Genomic DNA, 24,776 nt, shown 5'->3' with positions numbered 1-24,776 from the left:
TGCCACACAGAAAAATAAACAATATATATATATATATGAGAATATTTGTCTATTATAAGCACTTCCGGCCCTAGGGCTGTAAAATGACCTTGAATAACAGCTGATCATGTCTGATCTCACAAAAATCATAGATATAATCTCATAATGACTGTAATAATCTATATAATTATGTATCGTGAATCGCGGTATCATGTCTATAATATATTTTATGAATTACTGTTTCATAATTTAATATTTATTATTGTGTTTTTGATATCAAACAATAGAATACGATGATATCTCCATAGCCTCAACAATATAATGTTGGCTGCATTGTCCATTGTCAGAAAGGTAAGTATTGCAAGTCTTTAAAAGTGAAGAATCGAATTTGAAATCAAAGTACAATAATTGTATCAATATTTAAAAGTGAGGTAGAGTAATAATTGTTTCTTTTTTATTATCGAATTCCACTTCTTAATGCAATACAATCAACAACAATAATAATAGGAAAATACAGCAGAGATATAAAGTTTAAGGTAAGCCTACTGGTGAAACTCAGCCTTGACTGAAAAATTCCTAGTAATTTTTCCGTAATTCATTATTAAAACTTTTAGATAATTTTTCTTCAATATCACCATATAGAGAAAACATTAGGCCCATTCAAGATTGAATCTTCGAATGTTTCTCTATGATTTAACTATTTTCAGAGCAATATTTTGTTGTGAAAATGCCGGCAAACCGGCTTCAAGTTTGCCGCTATAGGCTACACTATATTTAGCCTACATACGTTACCTGACTTACAGGCCTCAACAATCAACATTACCCGATGGCCGAGAGTGTAAAGGCATAATACATCGGAACTTCAAAGCTCAGTGAATTACAAACATGATCTAGGTTCGAACCTCGGTCAGTGACATTTTTTTGTCGATGAATTACGACTTTTATTAGCTATTTTTTATATTAGTTACCATAAATTAAATTTCAATAAATTTTTAGATATATTTTGAGACAAAACTGTGAAATATGGAATTATATTAATTTTTTAATCACATTTTTTCAAAATAGTAATGAAAATTCTATTCATCCATCTATCCATGAGATATTGCACCAGGCGCAAAGCGCGAGCTATAAAAATTCAAACAATTATTCAAAATATTAATAGTATAAAAATATGTCACTATTGTAAATTATTAATTAGTAATATTGAAATTAATTGACAGTGAAGTTGTCATAACCAAGATTCAAACTATCAAAATAGGCTGTTTGAATTTTATCTATTTTTTTAATTTCTTATATATTGGGAAGTTTTTTTTTGGTGTGGTGAAAAATAGCGTTCACACCATGGGCAAAAATGTATTTCCGGCTCTCAATCTTTTCTAGTCCTCGGCCTACGGCCTCAGACTTAAAAACCGATTTCGAGCCGGAAATATCTCATTTTCGGCCCTAGGTGCGAAATATACTATTACGGCCCTAGGGCTGTAAAATAACCTTGAAGTCAGCTGATTCTGATTTGATGTGAACGTGTTTACAAAATAGTTTATGAAACGGAATCAGTTTATGCTTCTAGAATTGAATAAAGTTTTTGCAATAAGATACTATCATTTTATTTCGATGAATGAAATACAAATGAGATATTATAAACTATTTAATTCAATTTTCAGAGTATAATAGAATCTAACCTCAAACCTCCTAGTTACAGCGTTTATCACGGATCATGGTGGATAAACAGAATCATTTTATGCTTCTAGAATTCATAAAGTATCTGCAATAATATACTATTATTTTATTTGGATGAATAAAATACAGATAAGATTATATTATAATCTATTCAAATAATTCGATTTTCAGAGTAGGATAGAACTTCTAACCTAAACTTCCATTGACATTCAGATTGGCCAAATTTCAAGTGTGCTAAAACAGCTGATCAAAAACTTTTCATTATTTGTGTTTATCATTCAATAATTAAAACATTTATAATAATATCATCTTATTGTCATTTGGAAGAATAAAAAGTATAAACTCAACCTCTTACATAATTATTGTACATAATCTTTTAGACAAATCAGAATAAAAAATAGAAATACTTGACAATTTCTTGATATTCAGATTACCTCAGATTTGCTAGAGCTATGACCTTCCACTTTTGCTTTCAGAAATGCTTATAATAGACATTCATTCTCATATAAATATATGTTTATCTTTCTGTGTTGCGAAAATGCCGGCAAACCGGCTTCAAGTTTGCCGCTATAGGCTACACTATATCATAGTAGCCTACATACGTTACCTGACTTACAGGCCTCAACAATCAACATTACCCGATGGCCGAGAGTGTAAAGGCATAATACATCGGAACTTCAAAGCTCAGTGAATTACAAACATGATCTAGGTTCGAACCTCGGTCAGTGACATTTTTTTGTCGATGAATTACGACTTTTATTAGCTATTTTTTATATTAGTTACCATAAATTAAATTTCAATAAATTTTTTAGATATATTTTGAGACAAAACTGTGAAATATGGAATTATATTAATTTTTTAATCACATTTTTTTCAAAATAGTAATGAAAATTCTATTCATCCATCTATCCATGAGATATTGCACCAGGCGCAAAGCGCGAGCTATAAAAATTCAAACAATTATTCAAAATATTAATAGTATAAAAATATTGTCACTATTGTAAATTATTAATTAGTAATATTGAAATTAATTGACAGTGAAAGTTGTCATAACCAAGATTCAAACTATCAAAATAGGCTGTTTGAATTTTATCTATTTTTTAATTTCTTATATATTGGGAAGTTTTTTTTTGGTGTGGTGAAAAATAGCGTTCGCACCATGGGCAAAAATGTATTTCCAACTCTCAATCTTTTCTAGTCCTCGGCCTATGGCCTCAGACTTAAAAACCGATTTCGAGCCGGAAATATCTCATTTTCGGCCCTAGGTGCGAAATATACTATTACGGCCCTAGGGCTGTAAAATAACCTTGAAGTCAGCTGATTCTGATTTGATGTGAACGTGTTTAGAAAATAGTTTATGGAACGGAATCAGTTTATGCTTCTAGAATTGAATAAAGTTTTTGCAATAAGATACTATCATTTTATTTCGATGAATGAAATACAAATGAGATATTATAAACTATTTAAATTCAATTTTCAGAGTATAATAGAATCTAACCTCAAACCTCCTAGTTACAGCGTTTATCACAGATCATGGTGGATAAACAGAATCATTTATGCTTCTAGAATTCAATAAAGTATTCTGCAATAATATACTATTATTTTATTTGGATGAATAAAATACAGATAAGATATATATTATAATCTATTCAAATAATTCGATTTTCAGAGTAGGATAGAACTTCTAACCTAAACTTCCATTGACATTCAGATTGGCCAAATTTCAAGTGTGCTAAAACAGCTGATCAAAAACTTTTCATTATTTGTGTTTATCATTCAATAATTAAAACATTTATAATAATATCATCTTATTGTCATTTGGAAGAATAAAAAGTATAAACTCAACCTCTTACATAATTATTGAACATAATCTTTTAGACAAATCAGAATAAAAAATAGAAATACTTGGACAATTTCTTGATATTCAGATTACCTCAGATTTGCTAGAGCTATGACCTTCCACTTTTGCTTTCAGAAATGCTTATAATAGACATTCATTCTCATATAAATATATTGTTTATCTTTCTGTGTTGCGAAAAATAACGTTCTCACCATGGGCAAAAATGTTTTTCCGGCTCTCAATCTTTTCTAGTCCTTGGCCTATGGCCTCGGACTTAAAAACCGATTTCGAGCCAGAAAAGTCTCATTTTCGGCCCTAGGTGCGAAATATACTATTTCGCCACACTTGGATGTAATGAGCTGGTTTACGTGCATCATATGAAGGCCGAAAGTGATTATTTTCCGACCAGGCCGGTAAAACTTTACGGCCCTAGGGCTGTAAAATGACCTTGAATAACAGCTGATCGTGTCCGATCTCACAAAAATCATAGAGAGATAATCTCATAACGACTGTAATAATCTATATATTTATGTATTGTGAATCGCGGTATTATGTCTATAATATATTTTATAAATTACTGTTTCATAATTTGATATTTATTATTGTGTTTTTGATATCAAACAATAGAATACGATGATATCTCCATAGCCTCAACAATATAATGTTGGCTGCATTGTCCATTGTCAGAAAGGTACATATCGCAAGTATTTAAAAGTGAAGAATCAAATTTGAAATCAAAGTACAATAATTGTATCAATATTTAAAAGTGAGGAAGAGTAATAATTGTTTCTTTTTTATTATCGAATTCCACTTCTTAATGCAATACAATCAACAACAATAATAAGAAAATACAGCAGAGATCTGAAGTTTAAGGTAAGCCTACTGGTGAAACTCAGCCTTGACTGAAAAATTCCTAGTAATTTTCCGTAATTCATTATTAAAACTATTAGATAATTTTTCTTCAATATTAAACCATATAGAGAAAACATTAGGCCCACTCAAGATTGAATCTTTGAATGTTTTCTCTATGATTTAACTATTTTCAGAGCAATATTTTGTTGTGAAAATGCCGGCAAACCAGCTTCAAATTTGCCGATATACACTATATTATAGTAGGCTTCATACATTACCTGACTTAATTCAGAGTGAAAATTTTATTGTGAGACAGATAATAATATTAATTTTAATAATATAAGTCATGAGCCAAAGTCTGTTGTACGCTCTTTAGGAGTGAAGTAAACTGTTTTAGAAGTCTAGTAGTACAGTATTACATGTATGCTAAGTGTTATCAGTCAGGCTCCTACATTCAACAATACACAATGGCCGAGAGCGTAAAGGCGTACTACATCAGAACTCAGCTCAGTGAATAAACAAACATGATCTAGGTTCGAATCTCGGTCAATGACATTTTTTGTCGATGAATTTTGACTTCTATTAGCAATTTTTTATATTAGTTACCGTAATTTAAATTTCAATCAATTTTTTAGATATATTTTGAGACAAAACTGTGAAATATGCAAATATGTTAATTCTTTCATCACATTATTTCAAAATAGTAATGAAAATTCTATTCATCCATCTATCCATGAGATATTGCACTGGGCGCAAAGCGCGAGCTATAAAAATTCAAACAATTATTCGAAATATCAATAGTATAAAAATATGGTCACTATTGTAAATTATTAATTAGTAATATTGAAATTAATTGACAGTAAAAGTTGTCATAACCAAGATTCAAACTATCAAAATAGGCTGTATGAATTTTATTTATTTTTCAATTTCTTATATATTGGGAAGTTTTTCTTTTTTTTGGTGTGGCGAAAAATAGTGTTCGCAACATGGGCAAAAATGTTTTTCCGGCTCTCGAACGCTTCAAGTTCTCGACTTCGTCTCGAACTTGAAAACCGCGATCTCAAGCCGGAAAACGTACATTTTCGACCCTAGGTGCGAAATATACTATTACAGAGTACCCATAAAGCTTTGTACCAGATTTGTGCAAAACGTATAGTCCAGGCCTTAGACCATTTGAACCTCTGATTGTAAGGGTATTACTCCAATTTTTTGTCAAAATGAGTTATTGTAGCCATTTTGTTCCATTAAGATAGACCTTTTGATTAGTGTAAAAAGGATATTAGTCCATAGAACCAAACGGAAGTTATAGCCATTCATATTCTACGTTGATTTGAAGAAGGGTATCAGTCCAGGACTAGTATCGTTTTTACAGTCAACATGGCTGTTTGCAGTCAGCTGATTACTGTTGTCGTCTACGTCGGCCATCTAAAGATTTGTAGTTTGAAATCTTTATTTATTTCCTAGCCATCTTTCTACACTCACATTTTCTTTTCAGTTTAGTCAGTCCAGTGATCTGTTCAATATTGCTGGTCTCTATGCTTCTTTGGCTTCGTTATAATAATATTTTCATTTTCCAAAATGTTATCTGAGAGTTCTGATAGTGAAAATGACGTTCCTCTACCTAAGCGTAAAAGGGTCGTGAGAAATACTGATTTATATGAACGCAAGATACATTCAAGCAAACAGTTTCATTTAGGCATTAGGACCTACACACCTACACAACTACTTCAACTTACTGACAACTGCTTTAAACTTCAGAAAAACAATGTCATCCTCTCACTTCCACGAATTGAAGAGAAAGCGTACACAGGAGTGATTCCTCTGAACTACAAGAAAGTGGAGGATGTAAGGAAACTTTTAAAATACATCCCTGATGAGCACAAAGCATTTTATGACTCGCTCATGCAATGGCCAATCACAATGGCCTATCAAGATGAAAGTAACAATGAATAGGGGAGGAGAGGAGGGTATGATTATATTGATAACATTTTTTTTCATCCCTGATTAATGATTTTTTCAAATAAATGTATTATTTGAATAATTTTGCATGTCTTTAATCATTTCAATGTTCACAATACTCAAAAATCAAATTGATTGTAAAAAGGGTATAAGTTTTTGACCTTTATTGGGTATTTATTGGAGAAATGAATTTTTTTTTAAATTTCACTGAATAGTATTATGTATATTATTGCAACTAATAACTTTTGTATATAAAGTTTAAAAATCCAGATGAAAATATAGAAGATAGAGAGTTTTTTGTGTCTCCTGAAAAATTGGGCTTTATGGACTTATACCCTTTTTCAAATCACCGGTTCATTTATAGAGAAATGGTCTAAATATATAAATGCTCTATAAATGGTCTAAGGTCCAGGCAACGAATGCTCAAATAAAGGTATAGAAGGAGAAGTTTGGAACACAATTTTCAACTCCACAGCTCTTTCAAGGAGCTCTATCAGCTCATAATCAGCACGGTTAGATGATCGGTTAGCGAATCATAATCAGCACGGTTAGCGAAAAAATATATAAGAAAATCTGGTTTTTTCGAAAATACATCACTTTAGAACATAAATATCTCGAACAGTATCGGATTTATCGAAAATCCCTACTGAACAAAACTTGTAGGAAAATTATTCAGCTTCATTTTTATGTTGTTGATTATCCCAAGATATAAGTTATCTATTGTTTCCAAGTATAAGATATATTGTTTCCAAGATATAAGCATGTAAGTAATACGGTAAGTGGTAAATGCAACTTTCAAACCACCCTCATCCCTTCAGCACATGATGTACCGGTAGGGGTTGGGATTTTTGATATGCTCACCTCCAAACTAGGCTCAACAAAGCTGCAAAGTCGAAAATTGTGTTCCAAACATTTCCTCCAAATTCCATTGTCAACTGATCTATTGTTACTGAATAGAAAATTTCACTCTCAACACTAAGACTGCTGCAACAGTTGTGGGGAAATGCGTAAAATAGTGAAAATATACATAAAATTGAAGATAATTTAATGCTCTATCAGCTCATAATCAGCACGGATTTTTTCATCAATCGTTCAAAAAAAATAAGGCCAAAAATATGGAAAAATTGGAGGCAAAAGTGTTTTTTTCAAAAAATTTCTCACCTTCAAGAGCGGATATCTCAGAAACTTTGAGAGATATGGAAAATATGTAAAGGACAAAACTGTTGGTAATTTTGTAAGCTTCAATTTTGCACAAAATACAAATGTTTATAAGATGCGTAGTTTCCGAGAAGCGAAAAATGAAAAAAATTGTACTTTCAAACCACCCCCACCCATTAAGCACAGGGGGTAGGGGAGAGGACTTTTGATATGTTAATCCTCTTACTATCCTTGAAAGAGCTGTGGAGTTGAAAATTGTGTTCCAAACTTTTCCCTCTATAATCTTTCGTTGACTGGACTATTAAGTAATATTCCATAATGTCCCCATTAGAAACTTGGTTATGCGGTGAGAAAATATAAATCTACAATCTTAGAGAAATCATTTCTATTTTATTTATTTGAAAATTTACATATTTGAGGGCACCAGGAACTGAATCCCATTATTGCCCTCATAACACACATTGAGCATACAATTTGAAAATAGCCTACAATACATTAAAATGAAAATAGAATAACTTAACTAATATACTATTGAGTTTTAGAAAAAACAAAATACAAAAAAAAATAATAATAGAAAACCTTGCAAATATGAAACTTATAGTATAGCAGATAAAAGAAGAAGAACTAAGTATGTAACTAATACTGAAGAATTCAAGACGAAAAGAAAAAAGAAACAAAGAAAAGAGAATTATGGAAACTTTGAAAATATGAAACTTATAAATAAAAACACTAATATATTATGTAATACATAGGAAAGAAAAAAAAAGACAAAACTCAACAAACATAAATCATATTCAAGTCCCGCCTGAACACACTGTCTGAATAAAAAAAATCTAATGCATTATTAAGCCTATTGTATAATCGAAGAGACCTAAACAGGGGAGCATTGTAACCACTGACCGTTCTACATCTGATAATATCAAAGGTGGGATGATTTCTGGAATTGAACGCAGGAACATGGAACCTGATCAATGAGAGCAGCGAAGGAGAAGAAAATCGACCCCTTAACAGACCATGCACGAAAATCAATGAGTCTCTCTCCCGTCGTAATCTCAATGATACAAAGTGAAAGGTACCTCTCAAACGGTCTGTAGGAAAACCCAAAGAACAGGATTGGCCGAAGCGCTTGTAATAGAGAAACCTCAAAAACTTATCCTGAACTACCTCAAGACCATGAGTACACAAATCAGTATAAGGGTTCCAAATCACAATATTAATCAGTTATTTTACAATATTAATCAGTTATCTATAATACCGATTTAAAAGAAAAACAATATAGACCTATCGTGAATACCATAGTAGGGTACAAAATTATTTCTTACATTCTCAAGTTCTAAAAAAATAGTGGTGATTAATTTATTGTGTTTTTATATTTTCCCAAGCTTAATTATATACCCAACAATATCATCAGGAAAGAACCTAAGGCTTAGTCCAAAACTGTTCTCTCCCAAATTTTTAGTCTTCCAAAACAAAAATGTTCATTTTTCACAGCTCGTAGCACACTGAAGACGCACCACCTTGTCGCACACTGGAGATGCCGTTTTTCTCAGCACACGCTGGGAGCGCACCACGCCACCACGTACTGAACATGACTCTCCACCCGACCACTGCCTCCATTCAGGTTAGTTCCTTATGAACTAAAATAAATCTTGTTTTACAATACAAAAAATAGATTAAAGAAGAAGAGTACCTAGATAAGTCATTCATGATGCCGTGCTACCAATTTATCCTAAATAGGTTGAATAGCATTTTTCACCTATTAACCTAAAGAAAGTTATCGGCTCCAAAATGGTAAATTCTTGATAAATTATGAATGGATCTATTGCTTATGCACTATTGCTTAAACACTCAAATAAAATTATACAAAATTAGAACACCATAAAACTGTTCAAATCTCAAATTAAAACATTATAAATTTCAATTAAACAGAAAAATATTCAGAGAGCACAAAACACTTTCAATAGCCAGCCACCATTTTTTAGAGAAGAGCTAACAATGATCTACCTTTTAGATGAAGCCTAGAACAGTGACGCTATGAATGAACACGTCATCGATATATAATTTCCAAAAAATTATAAATTACAAAGTTAGAATTTACATTTTACATTTGTTCTCAATAAAACTTTATTTCAAAACTGTTATTTCAAATTTATTATCCTCTATGCTGTTTATAATGATCTGTTAATTCTGAAATAGAACTCTGTTTCAGTGATACCATGGAATGTACAACACAATTATTTATGATAAGTTCTCAGTTAAAAGTTGTCCACATATCGATTACTTTGATATTTACAATTAGACTAAGTTTTATAGATCTCGAATTGAAGATTTGATTTTAATCGAGAAAAAATGTAATATTACAATGCAATATTACGAGAAAAATTGAAAAATAAATTAGAAGCCACCATGCATCTATAGAATATTTTCCAACTTTTACTTTAAATTGATTTGTAGGTACGGTAATTGTTTTTATTCCATTCGGATAGTGGTCTTGGGTACGTGCCTAGGTGCCACCCCAACTACTTGACACCCCGACTAGTTGTCCTCTTTTAAAACCGGTTAGGGGACAAGTGGACATGAGCCATACCCGTAACAAAGTAGGAGGAATCTCTGTGTACCCTCTTCTCTGTGTACCCGTCTAGTTGTATCCTTTCTGAGGAGGTGACAGTTAGTCGGGGGGACACCCTGTCGTGAGGGTGCGAGGTGTCAAGTTGTTGTTTACGGTCGGGACTAAAGAAAAGTTGACACCTCCGGTCCAGTAGGTGTTAAGTAGTCGGGGGGGACAACTTGAGGGCAGTGGCATAATTTTACGAGGGTACGGTACAAGTAGTCGTCTACAGTCATGACAACCTATCCCCTCGACTCCACTCCACAAGAAATCACTATTCCAGCTGGCTCTCCATTTGAAAGTTGGAAAATGAAGCCAAACTATCAAGTTCTATATAAAAAGGCATCAAGATTCCTAATTTTGTATTTTCAACATCATGTCTTTGTGAGTGAGCCTTTTCAACCATGGTGCAATCAAGAATAATTTGTAATATTACATTTTTTCTCACATTTGAATCGAATCTTCAATTCGAGATCTATGGAACTTTATAGTAAATGTCAGAGTTATCAATAGACGGACAAACTTTTTGATGGAGAATTTATTATCGTAAATGTTTGTTGCATTGTTCCATGATGTCACCGAGGCAGGGTTAACAAATTACTAGATAAATAGTTTATTTAAATCGAGATATATATAAAAATTTAAAATAACATTTTCAAAATAAAGTTTTATTGAGAACAGATGTAGAATGTGAATTCTAAACTTGTAAATTATAATTTTTCGGTGTCGTGTCTGTAAAAATCGATACTGAACAAGGCGTTGTCTTCGTGACTTGCAACTTGTGGCTTTTCCTGTTCTTTCTTCTTCTGAAAACATGGCTGGCTGTTGTTTGTGTAATTTTGTGCTCTGTCTTATTGTCAGTTTAAGTGAATTTATTAATGTTTTAAATTGAGTTTTATACAAGTTTATTGTGTACTAGTTTATTATTAAATAGCGGTTTGTATTTTCAAGCCAATAGCCACTGTGTTTCAACTGTAAACTAGATAAGTATTTTAGTTCGTAATAACTCTGAAATAATTAGGCTTAAGACATATGTTTCTTTGTGTATTTGTGTAATTTCATCTGAAGATTATAAGTTAATTTGCTCTGAAAACTGGATTTCTCATTCATAGGCAATAGATCCATTCACAGTTTATCAAGAATCTATTTTATTGGAGCCGACAACTATCCTTAGGTTGATAGGTGTTAAATGCTATTCCAACCGTTTAAGGAAAAATTGGTAGCACGGCAAATGTTACCCCTGTGGTGGGACCGAATTACAAAATAAATATGTCCAAGTTGGCAAATCTACTGGAAATGTTCCTATAAAGAATTTGTGAAATATATGAAGGGTTGGTAGTTGAGTAAGTTCTGTGCAAATAAGTGGATGAGACAGTTGTATTCTGTGAGTAACGGGTGTTATAAGAGTGTGAGACTACTGAAAAGATTGAGTTTTGATGTTTGTACATGTGAATAAGAAGAACTTTTATAAAAATTTGTCTTACTGTAAGAATAGATGTTTCATTAAATAATAAATCTGACGGATGAAATCTTGATTTCTTGAAGGCTACCTTTATGACTTCTCTCTGTACCACAGCAACGGGTTCGAGAACCGTTTTATAAGCTCCCCCCCAAGCAATGATGCCAAAAGCCAGTATTGATTGTATATAAGCATAATAGGCCATCTTAATCTCATTTGGATTGAGAATGTCACTCAACATCCGAAAAGCATAAATTAGCCGACGAATTCTGCATTTTAAGTAGGTGATGTGTTCTGACCATCTCATACGACTGTCGAAAACAATACCTAGATATTTGTATGAGTGTACTCTTTCTATACGCTCACAGTTACATACATTGCTTCGCGGATCATCACAGTTATGTATTTTGATGTCTTCAAGGTTGTAGTCAGTAATGGGGCGCAGAGATATTGGCATAAACTTTGTTTTTGTTACATTTAGAGAAAGGGTGTTCTGGTCAAGCCACTTTTTCACCTGTGCAAGATCATGTGTTGCTTTATCTTTTACTTCCTCCCAAGAATCACCTCTCAGAAAAATCAGGGTATCGTCGGCAAATAGCAAAATCTTTCCATTCAGGGCAAGTCTCGAAATATTGTTAATGTAGACGAGGAAAAGCAGGGGACCCAGAGTACTGCCCTGGATCACCCCGTAATCCACGTCAGCTTCATCACCAGCTATACCCGCTATGGAAACAGATTGCCTCCTGTTTGAAAGAAAACTATTGAACCAAGACAAGGATGTGCCTTGGATGCCTATGTATTCTAACTTTTTTAAGAGCTTTCTCCTATCTATAGAATCAAAAGCTTTTTTCAAGTCTAAGAAGATCATCATGGATTTTTGGCTAGAAGATATAGAATTGTTAATCTCTACATTGATATCAAATAGGGCATCATTTATTGATTTATCTTGCCTAAACCCATACTGAGATTTACTAAGAATATTGTTTGCTAGAAGATAGCTCATCAGTTGTTCTTTCACAATTTTTTCTAATATTTTAGAGAAAACACTCAAAAGGGATATAGGACGGTAGTTATTCATATCATTACATGCTCCAGATTTAAATAGAGGTATCACTTTAGCTAATTTGAAAGGATCAGGGAATACACCACATGACAGACTAAGATTAATGAGATGAAGAAGGGGTTTTGATAAAAGATGAATGTTATATTTAAGACAGGATGCAGAGAAATTATCATAGCCAGGGGCAGAACCTCCTCTTAAGCCGGACACGTGTCGCAAGATAACTTGCTCTGTGACAGGCTTCAAAACAAAGTTAGTATGACTTCTGTATAAATAGTCATCTATTAAAGGTTCATCACCTGAAACAATAGCATTAGCCAACCTCCTGCCTACACTAGAGAAGAAATTGTTGAATTCATTGGATACATCCTTATAGGAGTTCAAGGAGAGGTTCTGTGTACTCGTATTTAGAAATTTTTGTAGGGGGAACTGTTCTTTATTCTTTGTACGGCCTGCTATCTCATTGACGGTATTCCAAAAAAGTTTTGGATTGCCATAGTTTGCATCAAATTGTGATCGGTAATAATCTCTTTTTGTCTGTTTTAATAGGTTACTCAATAGGTTTCTGTGAGTGCGGTATTGATTTTTTAGAACATCATTGAAAGGCTGTCTTTTGATTAGTTTGCTCAAATTATCCCTAGTTCGAATAGCTGCAACAAGACCAGACGTGATCCACGGCTTGAGTTTTTTAGATTTGGATGTATACCGGTAATTAAATATTTTTTTTGACTTCTCTGTACATATTCTAATATTGGAACAAAATAATTGAGCGCAGGTGTTAGTATCCTGACAGGCAAAGAAGGGTTGCCAGTCGATACTTGCTAAATTATTACTGAGAAGAGATTTTGAAATGTAGGTATTATTAGTGGTATTAGCTTCATGTCCTGACTGAATATTTGGCTGCATAGGGGAAGTGATAGTTACGGTGATACTATAATGATCGGTTACACTGGTATGGAGAACAGCTGAATTTACAGCCGACATATCACAATGCCTCAGGAACGCATGGTCCAGACATGCTCCTCCAGTTCCTGACACTCTCGTTGGCTTATCGATACATTGGACAAGACCGGCTCCTGACAAACTGTTAAGATATCGATCAGTGACAACATCATTTTTGAGTAAATCTATATTTATGTCGCCTATCAAGATGCATCCTCTATTTCGTGGAATATTTCTGTAATATGTATCCAGTTCAGTAATAAAATTATCAATACTGCTATCGAACGTTCTATACAACCCCAGCAAGTTATAATTTACCCCGCAATAATTAAAATCAAGACTTAACCCATAAACATCTCCAAGAGTAACCTCCCTTGCAACCGCTGATATTCGCTCATTTACATAAATCAATACACCATCGTTCTGGTTGCGATAGGTGCTTGTATTAAAATAATTGAAACCAGCAAGATCAACAACACCGTCACACTTGGGCAACCAACATTCTGAAAAAATTATTATATCCAATTTGGGAAAAACAGAATCTAAATAAATTAAGTAGTCATCAAAATTTTTCTTATAGCTCCTTATATTACAATGTAAGATTTTCAGGCTTTCTAGACCGGAACAGTTGATAAATTGGGAATATTCAGTAAAATCATCGAGGCTCACACATTCGTTAACCACAGTCGAGAATCCCATGCCATCCTCATCATCAAATCTATTGTTTATAATTGTAGTGAGCGCCAAAAACCAAGGCATCTAGCCGAAACCGGCCAACCAAAAGCTTTCAATACTCATAATGGTTTTAAGTAGCAGTTGAAAATTTAGTCCAGTGATAAACAAACATAAAAGAATACATGAGAATGTGTATGGAAGTTATGTGAAGAAAAAATTAAAATTTATTTTATGAATGTGAAAGATAATGTAAAAGTATAGAATAACAAGAACTCAGACGCTCAATAGTGATCAAAAGTGGATTAATGACTAATCTTCATCAATTATCGACAATATCACAACCTCATCATTAATATCATTGATTTATAATTATTATAACATTAAACTATTACCGTTCATCAATTATAATTCAGACCTTTATTTTTTTAAACAGTGATTTATTTAAAAATAATTCATATTTATTTAGGCTATCAGAATCGAGTGGGCTATAAGATTATTATAAATATTATAATAATATAAGATTAAAAATTAAGGAAATAAAATGAGAGAACAAGTTACCTATGTGATAAAGAATGTTGACAAATGTTTATTAAAGAAAATTCGAAACTACTGTATTCAATTTCCAATATTGCTCATGATTATAATATATTCATTTAAGTTCATAGTAATTTGTCCAAACAGTTTTGTGAGTTTCGACTAGCTGTAGTGATTCATATTATTGGCGATAAAAATTATGTGATTCTATTATAACTATATTTATAGAGAGATCTGTTTTTATCGGTAAAGTGGGTAGTAAGAAAAATAGTGGAATTGTGAGAGTAATAATCGAATAACATGCTTCCTTCAAAGATAAAACAAGATAAGATCGTGACTGAAAACATTTTCTACGATAATTCATTGTCTTACAAGTAAGAACTCAAATAGCCTACTGGTTATAAAGTCAGTACGGTACTGTATTTTCCTGTATTAATGAAATGAAGATGCCATTATCATTTACCAAACTATTCTATATATGCAGAAGAAAAAATAATGAGATATACTGCAGTTGTATTCATATTTTCTAAATATAATATTCCTATTTAATTTTAGCCCATACTCAATATTCCTCACATTTTATATATTATTCTTCACATGATTAGTTTATTTATGACAGTATATTATTCAGTTTCAGTTAATGATAAGTATAATTTTACCCTACTAATAGTGGACGTATATTGTCCATAAGTGAGTGTTGCAGCATAAGCAGAACAGTATAGACCTACTTTAGTTTGTAATTATAGATACCTAACTAATACTCATTCACGATTTTTCCAGGCTTATATCTATGAATCATAAAGAAATAAAGTAAAATCGTAAATATAAACCAGTAAACACATTAACCAGTAGTTCATGTAGGTTACAGAACGATATGAATTGAAAAAAAAATAATAAAGTCGTCTTGAAATTAAAATCACTTGAACGGTCTTCGTTTTTATTTCAAGAATAAATGACTTAGTATTTCTTACTCACATATATATTGGAGGCACATACTAATAATAGGCTGGCAGAGACACATGCACACTTCATGACTGACTGGTGGACGATGGCGGTGGTGGGATGGGGTTTGGAGGGTTGGCGACCGCAGCCCGCTGGCCCTCGCGCCTTATCAGCTCCACATGTGCGAGGTCGCGCACTCGAAACGGTCGCTGCTCCTTCGAAATCCTCGCAATCACTTTACAATCAGACGTCCATACTGATGACAATTTCCCGTCTTTTTTCATTGCCATGGCTGCATTGAAAATAGCTTTAGTCTCAGGTGTTAAATGTTCATTGAGGTAGATTACGGAATCAGGGAACGTATTTACGAGTTCATTAGCGGTGAGACTTCCTTTCTGCCTCCTAGCTTCCAACCACGACGACTTTACAAAGCGAGAAGTGAAGTTAACTACGATAGACGGTGGTCTAGGACTATTTTTACTACTTCCCAACCTATGGGCAGCTGAGATATCTGCATGGAAAAAGTTCAGTTGCAATGCACGGGCTACAGCCTGCAGAATATTCAACATATTTTCATTTTTAGTGAAGGGTACACCAGTTAAAATGATATTGTTTTTTCGAGTATGTTGTTGGAGATCTCTCACTTCGATCTTAGTCTTGTCAGATTCATCTTTCACTGCAGCAAACTTAATCTCGAGATCATCAACTCTTGCACTCGCACTGTTGCACTTTACTGTAATATCCGAAAGTTGGGATTTCAGTGTCTCCCACATTGCCTTGTTTTCATTCCACCTGTTGTTGTTCTCCTTCCACTTCTCATTATTCTCTGCTCGTAGATCGTATATGGCCTTCAATATTGTGGCGTTACTCGTATCTTGAACTTCTGACTTGTCGGTAGATGAGGCGTTTGTTGTACACTTTGCACACTTCCATTTTGTGCTCCGTGTACCAAGACCTACACAAGTATAATGAAATGCTGATTGACAAACCGTACATACGACACTGTCCTTTTCCTTATTAATGTTCAATTTGCACTTATAACACTCCATTATAACACGACTCGAATCACTTTTAAGTTAAACGAAATTTACTGGCCGGCCGGCTTCAGCGCGCCTATCTTATCGCAAACAGACCTCCGCTCTCATCGGCTGCCTGAGCAGAACTGAGCAGGTTAGTATAAACCTTCTATTGAAAAATGCACATGAAACAGTGAAAGATAATCATGAAGATGAAAACAAATTGAAGCAGGATGATAGTAGTGTTAAGTTACAAGATCAACTCATTCAAATTTCTGACAATGTAGGCCTAGTTACTGTTGTTGAAAAAGTCAACCCTAGTGAGACAGTAGAATTGAGTAAAGAAGTAGGTAGGGAGTTGTCTTCACTGAAAGTCAACTATCATGAAAGTAATATTGCTACATTGAAGGTTAGGAAAACAGTAAACAAATCGAATGTTTCTATGGATCAGATTACTACATCAAAAGTTAGGAAGATTGTAAACAAAGTGAATGATTACATGAGACAGGTTTCTGTGGAGGTTAGGAACAATGTAAACAAAATGAATCTTGCTTTGAGTCAAGTTGATGAGTTCAACTTTCAACTGAGGATTGAAAAGGTGTATGCAATGCATTCTCAAGTGAACATGACTGACTTTTGTGAGCAAAATGGCTTTGTTAAAACAAATGAACCCATGAATAAAATTATGTTCTTGAAGAAAACAAAGCACAAAGTCTCCATTGATGTGTTAGTATTCAAAGGTTGTTTCAAGTTGCTTATTTACAAGATGATGACAGTGAATCACATGATGAAAGGGTATTCCCCAACACACAATGATTAGGAATCCTGTGTTATGCCGGGATTCAGAATAGCATAATCGCTACGCAGTGTATGGTAAGAGTCCATAATTGTGTCTTTTTTCTTTCCTGTAGCCTATTTTTCTTGGCCCTTAATCTTTTCAATTTTCGATTCTTTCCTGTCTTTGTGTAATATTCAGTAAATTTCTTCTATGAAGCATATCTTAACCAATCTTGTCCATAGTCATTTAAATTTGTATTCTTCTGAAATAATTTTGGAAGTTGAAATAGTAGCTTATTTTCCTAATCTTTAAATTGTTGATAAAACTTAACTTTTCTAAAATCTATCCATTGTAGTGTAAATAATTGTTTGCTTGTGGTATATTTTTTCATCATGTATTACATATTTTAATCATGTCTATTTTTTTTCAGGTATTATATTAGGTAATTAGGTTTTTCAGAGCAATTTTGTCCCATGTTCTCATCTTTCATTGCATATTGTGCCATAAGCCATATGTAATTAGGTTATAGTTTTCTTCTGGGCTTTTAACCCATTGTGCATTTTATTTTTTCTTTGCTGTCCAATACTTTGGATTTTTGGTAGACAAGTAGGTGTGATTCTTTTAGAGGTGTGGGCGTGAACCACATATGGCTGGACTCGATTATCTGACCTACTTGTTTGCGATATAAAAACCTTATGACTGCAACAACAAATGTTTGTAAAACCGTTTGCATACTTTTGTTTTTGTGGTCCGATACTAGAGTCTGCTATCACATTGCCTTACAGACATCTAGGAACTATCCACCCAGTCACAATAGTCAACATTTTTTTTCCTTCACCAGTTGTTTTTGTGGGAGTGATAGCTCACAATTATAACAAATTAGAGTCATACTTGGAATTTACAAAATTCCATAGTAGTATATTTTATTAAATATACTTCCTCATGAAAGTTCAGTACTGACATGTAGGATAGGCTCTAATTAATCTTTCTCTTCTTTGTATTGTTTTAGGGAATTTATTCACCCAGTTTTCTTTTTCTCTTGTTTGTATTTTTTAGGGAACTTATTTACCCATATTTCATCTTGATCATCTTTGTATTATAATCTTGAAATGTTTGTACTTATTATACAGTCTTTAAATTTTAACTTAGTTTAAAAAATAAATGGTTCAATTTAAAACGTTTTGTTATATTATTAATTGAAATAAATTTTTTTTAAGGTTGATATCTTTTTCAAAATTTTTAAATTTGTTTGTTCTATAAATTTTTGATATGATTGATTATCGTTTGAAATGGATGCTGGAGTGTATGTAGAATTTTTAGTGGGGTTTGTTGATTAGAATTTTGCTGGTATGTGATTGTTTTTTTTGAGATGGAAACCCATTATTGCCTAAAGAAGGAATAACAGAGGTTATGACTTAGAGAGGCAGTAATGAGATAATATTTTTTGTGTTGATTACTTATGTTGATTGCCATAGATGCAAAATGATGATTAATTATGAATATTGTTTGCCTTTGAAGCAAAATATTATTGATGTTTTGAATGATTTCTTGTTTAATGATTGATAGTAAAGTTTTGTCATGAAATGTAGTTTGTGTTTAGAACATTGAAGAGTCGAAATAAACTATAGTATCCAACAAACGATGATTAACAATATTAAATAATTTGCTTTTTATACAATTTTTGAAAACAAAATTAAAACTAAATAATTTTGAAACCCTGAATGATAAATCATAAATGTGAAATGAACTTGCTATAAATGAAATGTTATACTAAATGATAATGAAATGCAGATATATTATGAAATGATTGTGAATAGAAGACCAATTGTCTGAAAATTATTGAAATTAATTTTTGTTGTGATGATGTTTGTTTTTTACAATTTTGATAATGATACAGGGTGTTATGAAATTCTATTTCTATTTTGAAGAATGGATTAAAATTTGATATTTGAACAGTGAATAGATGAAATGAATGATTTTTTTTAAATTTATCATTGATATGTCCATATTTCACAATTTATGTATTGCTGACTGTATAATAAGATGTTAACAAATTTCAATATCAACGCCGATGCCTGTGCTAATGCCAAAATCTACGCCGATGCCTGTGCTGATGCCAATGCTGCACCAATGCCAAAATCTGTGCCAATGCTGATGCCTACACTAATATCAACACCAATATCAACACCAATAACTACGCCAAAATCTACGCCGATGCCTGCGCCGAAGCCAATATCTGCGCCAATGCTGATGCCAAAATCTGCGCCAATGCTGCACCAATGCCAATAGCTACGCCAATGCCTGCGCCTGTGCTGATGCCAACGCCAATATCTACACCGATGCCTGCGCCGAAGCCAATATCTGCGTCAATGCTGATGCCAAAATCTGTGCCACGCCGATGCCTGTGCTGATGTCAATGCCTGCGCCAATGCCAATAGCTACGCCAATGCCAAAATCTGCGCCAATGCTAATGCCAATGCCTGCGCCAATGCCAATGCCTGCGCCAATGCCAATATCAACGCCGATGCCAAAGCCGACACCAAAGCATACGCCAATAGCAATGCCAATGCTTATTGCTGACTCTGTATCTCAAACTTCAACACTACTGCATTACCTGGAGGTAATTGCCATCCATGTTCACATTCACAACTTTGAATTCAGAAGAACAGTCACAGTATCATGAAAGAATTGATTCAAAAAAAATCCTCTCCTAAATTATTCCTGTATGCAGAACTCTAAACCTTGAAAGCTGAAAATATCAAAAAACCAAACCTTACCTAAATTAATCCTCACCTAAATTAATCCTGTATGCAGCGTCTATCTCTTTTCCGAAAAACGAATTACATTGTCATTTCAAGCCTGAAATGTACATTGTATAATTACAAATATGATACAAAATTTATGTGACTCTGTATCGAGTTTGGTATGCAGCCGTTTACTACAAGCATGAAGCAATGCTAACTGAGATGTCACCTGTATCGAGTTTGATATGCATCAGTCGACTACAAGTATCAGCCCAACACTACGTGCATCCAGATCAGCCCAACACTTAACGTCATCACATTGGAGTCACACTTAACTGAAAAACATACTGAGTGCCTTAACGGACTGTTTTCCAAAATGTGCATCAATAAAATCAACCGCGTCAATAGTGAAAGAAATGAACATTTTTTGATTTATTGAAATTTTATGTGAAAATTAAATGTAACAATTCATCAATTCATTTAAAAAAAAAATAATAATAATAATAAATTTTTCATTCAACATACTAAATTTTTTTTATGCAATAAAAATTAAATTTTTCTATCTATTAAATTTATGTGCAATTTCAAAAAACTATTCTTTACATATTAAACTTTCTGTTGAGATATTTTTCTTTAAATTATAAAGCTAAATCAAAAGTAATATTGATATTCTATATTTTGAGATATTGTTTGGAAACATATAACAAACGCTATTGATGAATTTTTATAATAATTTTCAATATTTTTGGATGACATGTAATGTTTTTCTAGAAAAAATTGTTACTGTTCTCGAATTTAAATTTCAACAATTTTCATTAGGGTCAATGTAAATTTTTTCTTTAAATGTTCAAACAGTAAAATTTTTTTATGTCAAGAGGGGGGTATTTGTAATATTACATTTTTTCTCACATTTGAATCGAATCTTCAATTCGAGATCTATGGAACTTTATAGTAAATGTCAGAGTTATCAATAGACGGACAAACTTTTTGATGGAGAATTTATTATCGTAAATGTTTGTTGCATTGTTCCATGATGTCACCGAGGCAGGTTTAACAAATTACTAGATAAATAGTTTATTTAAATCGAGATATATATAAAAATTTAAAATAACATTTTCAAAATAAAGTTTTATTGAGAACAGATGTAGAATGTGAATTCTAAACTTGTAAATTATAATTTTTCGGTGTCGTGTCTGTAAAAATCGATACTGAACAAGGCGTTGTCTTCGTGACTTGCAACTTGTGGCTTTTCCTGTTCTTTCTTCTTCTGAAAACATGGCTGGCTGTTGTTTGTGTAATTTTGTGCTCTGTCTTATTGTCAGTTTAAGTGAATTTATTAATGTTTTAAATTGAGTTTTATACAAGTTTATTGTGTACTAGTTTATTATTAAATAGCGGTTTGTATTTTCAAGCCAATAGCCACTGTGTTTCAACTGTAAACTAGATAAGTATTTTAGTTCGTAATAACTCTGAAATAATTAGGCTTAAGACATATGTTTCTTTGTGTATTTGTGTAATTTCATCTGAAGATTATAAGTTAATTTGCTCTGAAAACTGGATTTCTCATTCATAGGCAATAGATCCATTCACAGTTTATCAAGAATCTATTTTATTGGAGCCGACAACTATCCTTAGGTTGATAGGTGTTAAATGCTATTCCAACCGTTTAAGGAAAAATTGGTAGCACGGCAAAGTATAGAAACAGACTGGATTTTGAAAGAGCCTCAAAATATTTGTCTAGCATTAGTAACAAGTTATTTGTTTAAAGTTATTTGTTTGACAAGTTATAAGTTATAAGTTTGACAAGTTATTTATAACTTGTGAAGAAGTTATAAAATTTGTTTGGACAGTGTCTGTGAGTGTAGAAGACACAGACACAACTTGAAGATTCTCATTGGCCTTCTTATGGTCTGCTTGCAATCTGAGCGCAAGTGTGTATAAATAATTATTTATCCTCATATTAATTACCAGACTTCATGTACGGTAATACCTCAGTTGATAACCAGACTGATAGCTTCATCTCCCATATCATTGATGAATAAAAATTTGACTGTCCTACCTAGCATTAGGCTCAATTTACTGGTAAATGGTGCGTCTGACGGGAAAATATAAATGAGCAAAATGTGTTTAGAATTGTGTTCTACATCTGGTTCAGTCATCAAAAGGTCTTATTATTAATTTTTTTCTGTTTTCAACTAACTCGAAAACATTTGTCCTAAAAATAGCAAAGACAGCGAATATCTCCCGAACCGTGCGTTTGACGGGAAAATGTTACTGAACCAAAAGTGCTTGGAATTCAATTCTAGATCATAACCAGTAATAAAAATTGCTTGATCCCTCCTCCCTACGCCGCGGGGGTGTAAGTCATGCCAACTCTGTAGGTGACAAGTAGTCGGGGTGACAACTTGACGCCAGCGTGCAAGGTGTCATGTAGACGTGAGCCATCCCCGTCTACTTGTCTCCTTTCTAAGGAGGTGTCAACTATAGTGAGGTCCACGTTATAATGACAGTGGATAAAGATAGAAGAATAGCTATGCCGATTCTCTGCATTAATTAATCATATTTCTACACTGTCAAAAACATAATTGGCACCGTTGTGGACCTAGAAAAGGATAGTACCACCGGCTTTGTTGAATGATATCCTAGACAAGGATAGCAAAACCAAAGTTGATCAAATACTGTCATTATATCGTGGACTTCACTTTATAGTCGAGGGGACACCCTGACGCGAGGGTGCGAGGTGTCAAGTTGTCGTTTACGGTCAGGACTAGTTGGCACCTTTGGTCCAGTACCTAGGTGTCAAGTAAGTTAGTCGGGGGACAAGTTGACGGCAATGTCATATTTTTACGAGGGTACAAGTAGTCGCCTATGGCCAAAATGACCAGGTGTCAAGTAGTTGGGGTGACAACTGGACGGCTACCCGTGGTCTTAAAATAAAAATAATAAACTTACTAGTTTGGAACAAGGAGTTAAAATTTCGTGAATTTACTCTATATCTGTACCTATATTTTATCTTGATTCAAGTTATTCAGATTCCTATTTGTAATCTCTGTACCGATTATAGTAAAATATTTATTGAATTCATCAGCCTTCTCTTTCTTTTTGTCTGATTATTTGTTTATCTATACTCTGTATCTCAGAAAATATCCATTTCTAAATTATGTTTGATAGAGTCCGTTGCTTCATTTATTGTTTCCCAAGATTTCTTATAATACTGTGTTTGTAGTCAATAAATTTGTTTTTATAATAAGTCTCTTTTACAACGCGCAAAACTCTCTTTAAAATAGTATTATAATTATTGAATTTGTTAGAAAGAGCTTAATTGAACGCGGTTGCCTTCTAAGCTTTTCAGTCATTTTGTTTTTGTTCTCATAGTTCTAACTAAACTCAATGTTATCCAGGGTTTGAGTCGGGAATGTCTTCTGCTAACTTTATGACAATCGGATTTTGATAATGTAAGGTGTTTTATAATAGTATCAAAGAAATCGTAAAAGCTTTTTTAGAATTGCTCTATGACAGTGTCCCCACGGTTCGTTTTTAATTCTAGTCTTAAAAATATGAAAACCAATTTTTTTCTTGAATAATTTGTTGATCATCTACAGCAGTATCCCAATTTCCATATACCGGTATTTGATTCTTAGTTACATTAGTAGTACCCATTATTGCTTCATGATCGGCAATCCAACAATAATTATTATAAATGGTGGGATGAATAAGTAAAACAGCAACTTTTTAGAGAAAAAAAAAATAAATGAAAACTATAATACCTATTAAATCAAATTTAATGGGATGAATTGAGTAAAGCTGTGTACACTCATGGCAAAAGGAGTTAATTTAAGAGACTTGACAACGCTGTTCTCCTATCTTTCTTCACTGCCCTTATAACGTGGAACTCACTATAAAAGATTCCGAGGGTAGTGAAGAGGCACCCGAAAGGTGGCGGCGCTCAGAGGAAAGTTCCTCTCCTAGCGCACACTGAGAGCGCGCCTCGCAGCCACAGAGGAAAAATTCCTCTTCGTATTCTCCCAAAAGTTCCGACAGCGGAATAATTCCACGGCTGCGCGGCGCGGCGCGCTGCCAGTGTGCGTATTTTAAAATTTATTTATAAATATTTATAGATGCTAAGTATTCAACCGGAATAATTCCACGGCTGCGTGGCGCGTCTCCAGTGTGCTCAGTGCTTTACGGTAGCTTAAATACGTTAAATAGTCCATTAGTCACTCTAAAATATGAATGCTAAGAACTTTATTCCCATAGATAAGAATCTGAATATGGTTTTTTTACAATATTTTACTCGATCATTTTTCCCATTACTATTTTATCCAGCCACTTTATATGATGAGATAGGTAGGTGGTAGTTTCTACTTTCTAGACCTCTGTATTCTCAGAGGGATGTTTCCTCAGACTGTGTTTACGTTTTTCACATTAATACATAAAAATAATACTTACTGTAATTGAATAAACAATTATTTGAGAAATATAGTTCATTTGAACATTGTGGACAGGGTCCAGCTCTTCTCAACAAATATTTGAATTTTAGCAGTGACGACGTT

General features: G+C 33.2%; 1 protein-coding gene across 2 annotated transcripts in view; it reads left to right on the top strand.

The window, feature by feature from the left end:
* The window catches only part of LOC120352407, a 125,916-nt gene that overhangs the window by 9,853 nt on the left and 91,287 nt on the right, over window positions 1–24,776 (top strand). The window contains exon 2 of one of the 2 annotated variants that reach the window (XM_039432729.1): window positions 8,957–9,086. In XM_039432729.1, coding sequence (XP_039288663.1) covers window positions 9,000–9,086 — 87 coding nt within the window. In that variant the 5' untranslated portion in view covers window positions 8,957–8,999. Of the gene's footprint in view, window positions 1–8,176; window positions 9,087–24,776 lie in introns of those variants that run through there. The other variant, XM_039432727.1, reaches the window with a different exon arrangement.

This window comes from Nilaparvata lugens, chromosome 7, assembly GCF_014356525.2.
Source record: "Nilaparvata lugens isolate BPH chromosome 7, ASM1435652v1, whole genome shotgun sequence".
Lineage (NCBI taxonomy): Eukaryota > Metazoa > Arthropoda > Insecta > Hemiptera > Delphacidae > Nilaparvata > Nilaparvata lugens.
Note: the sequence above shows the minus strand (reverse complement) of the source record. Positions and strands in the feature narration are given on the sequence as shown.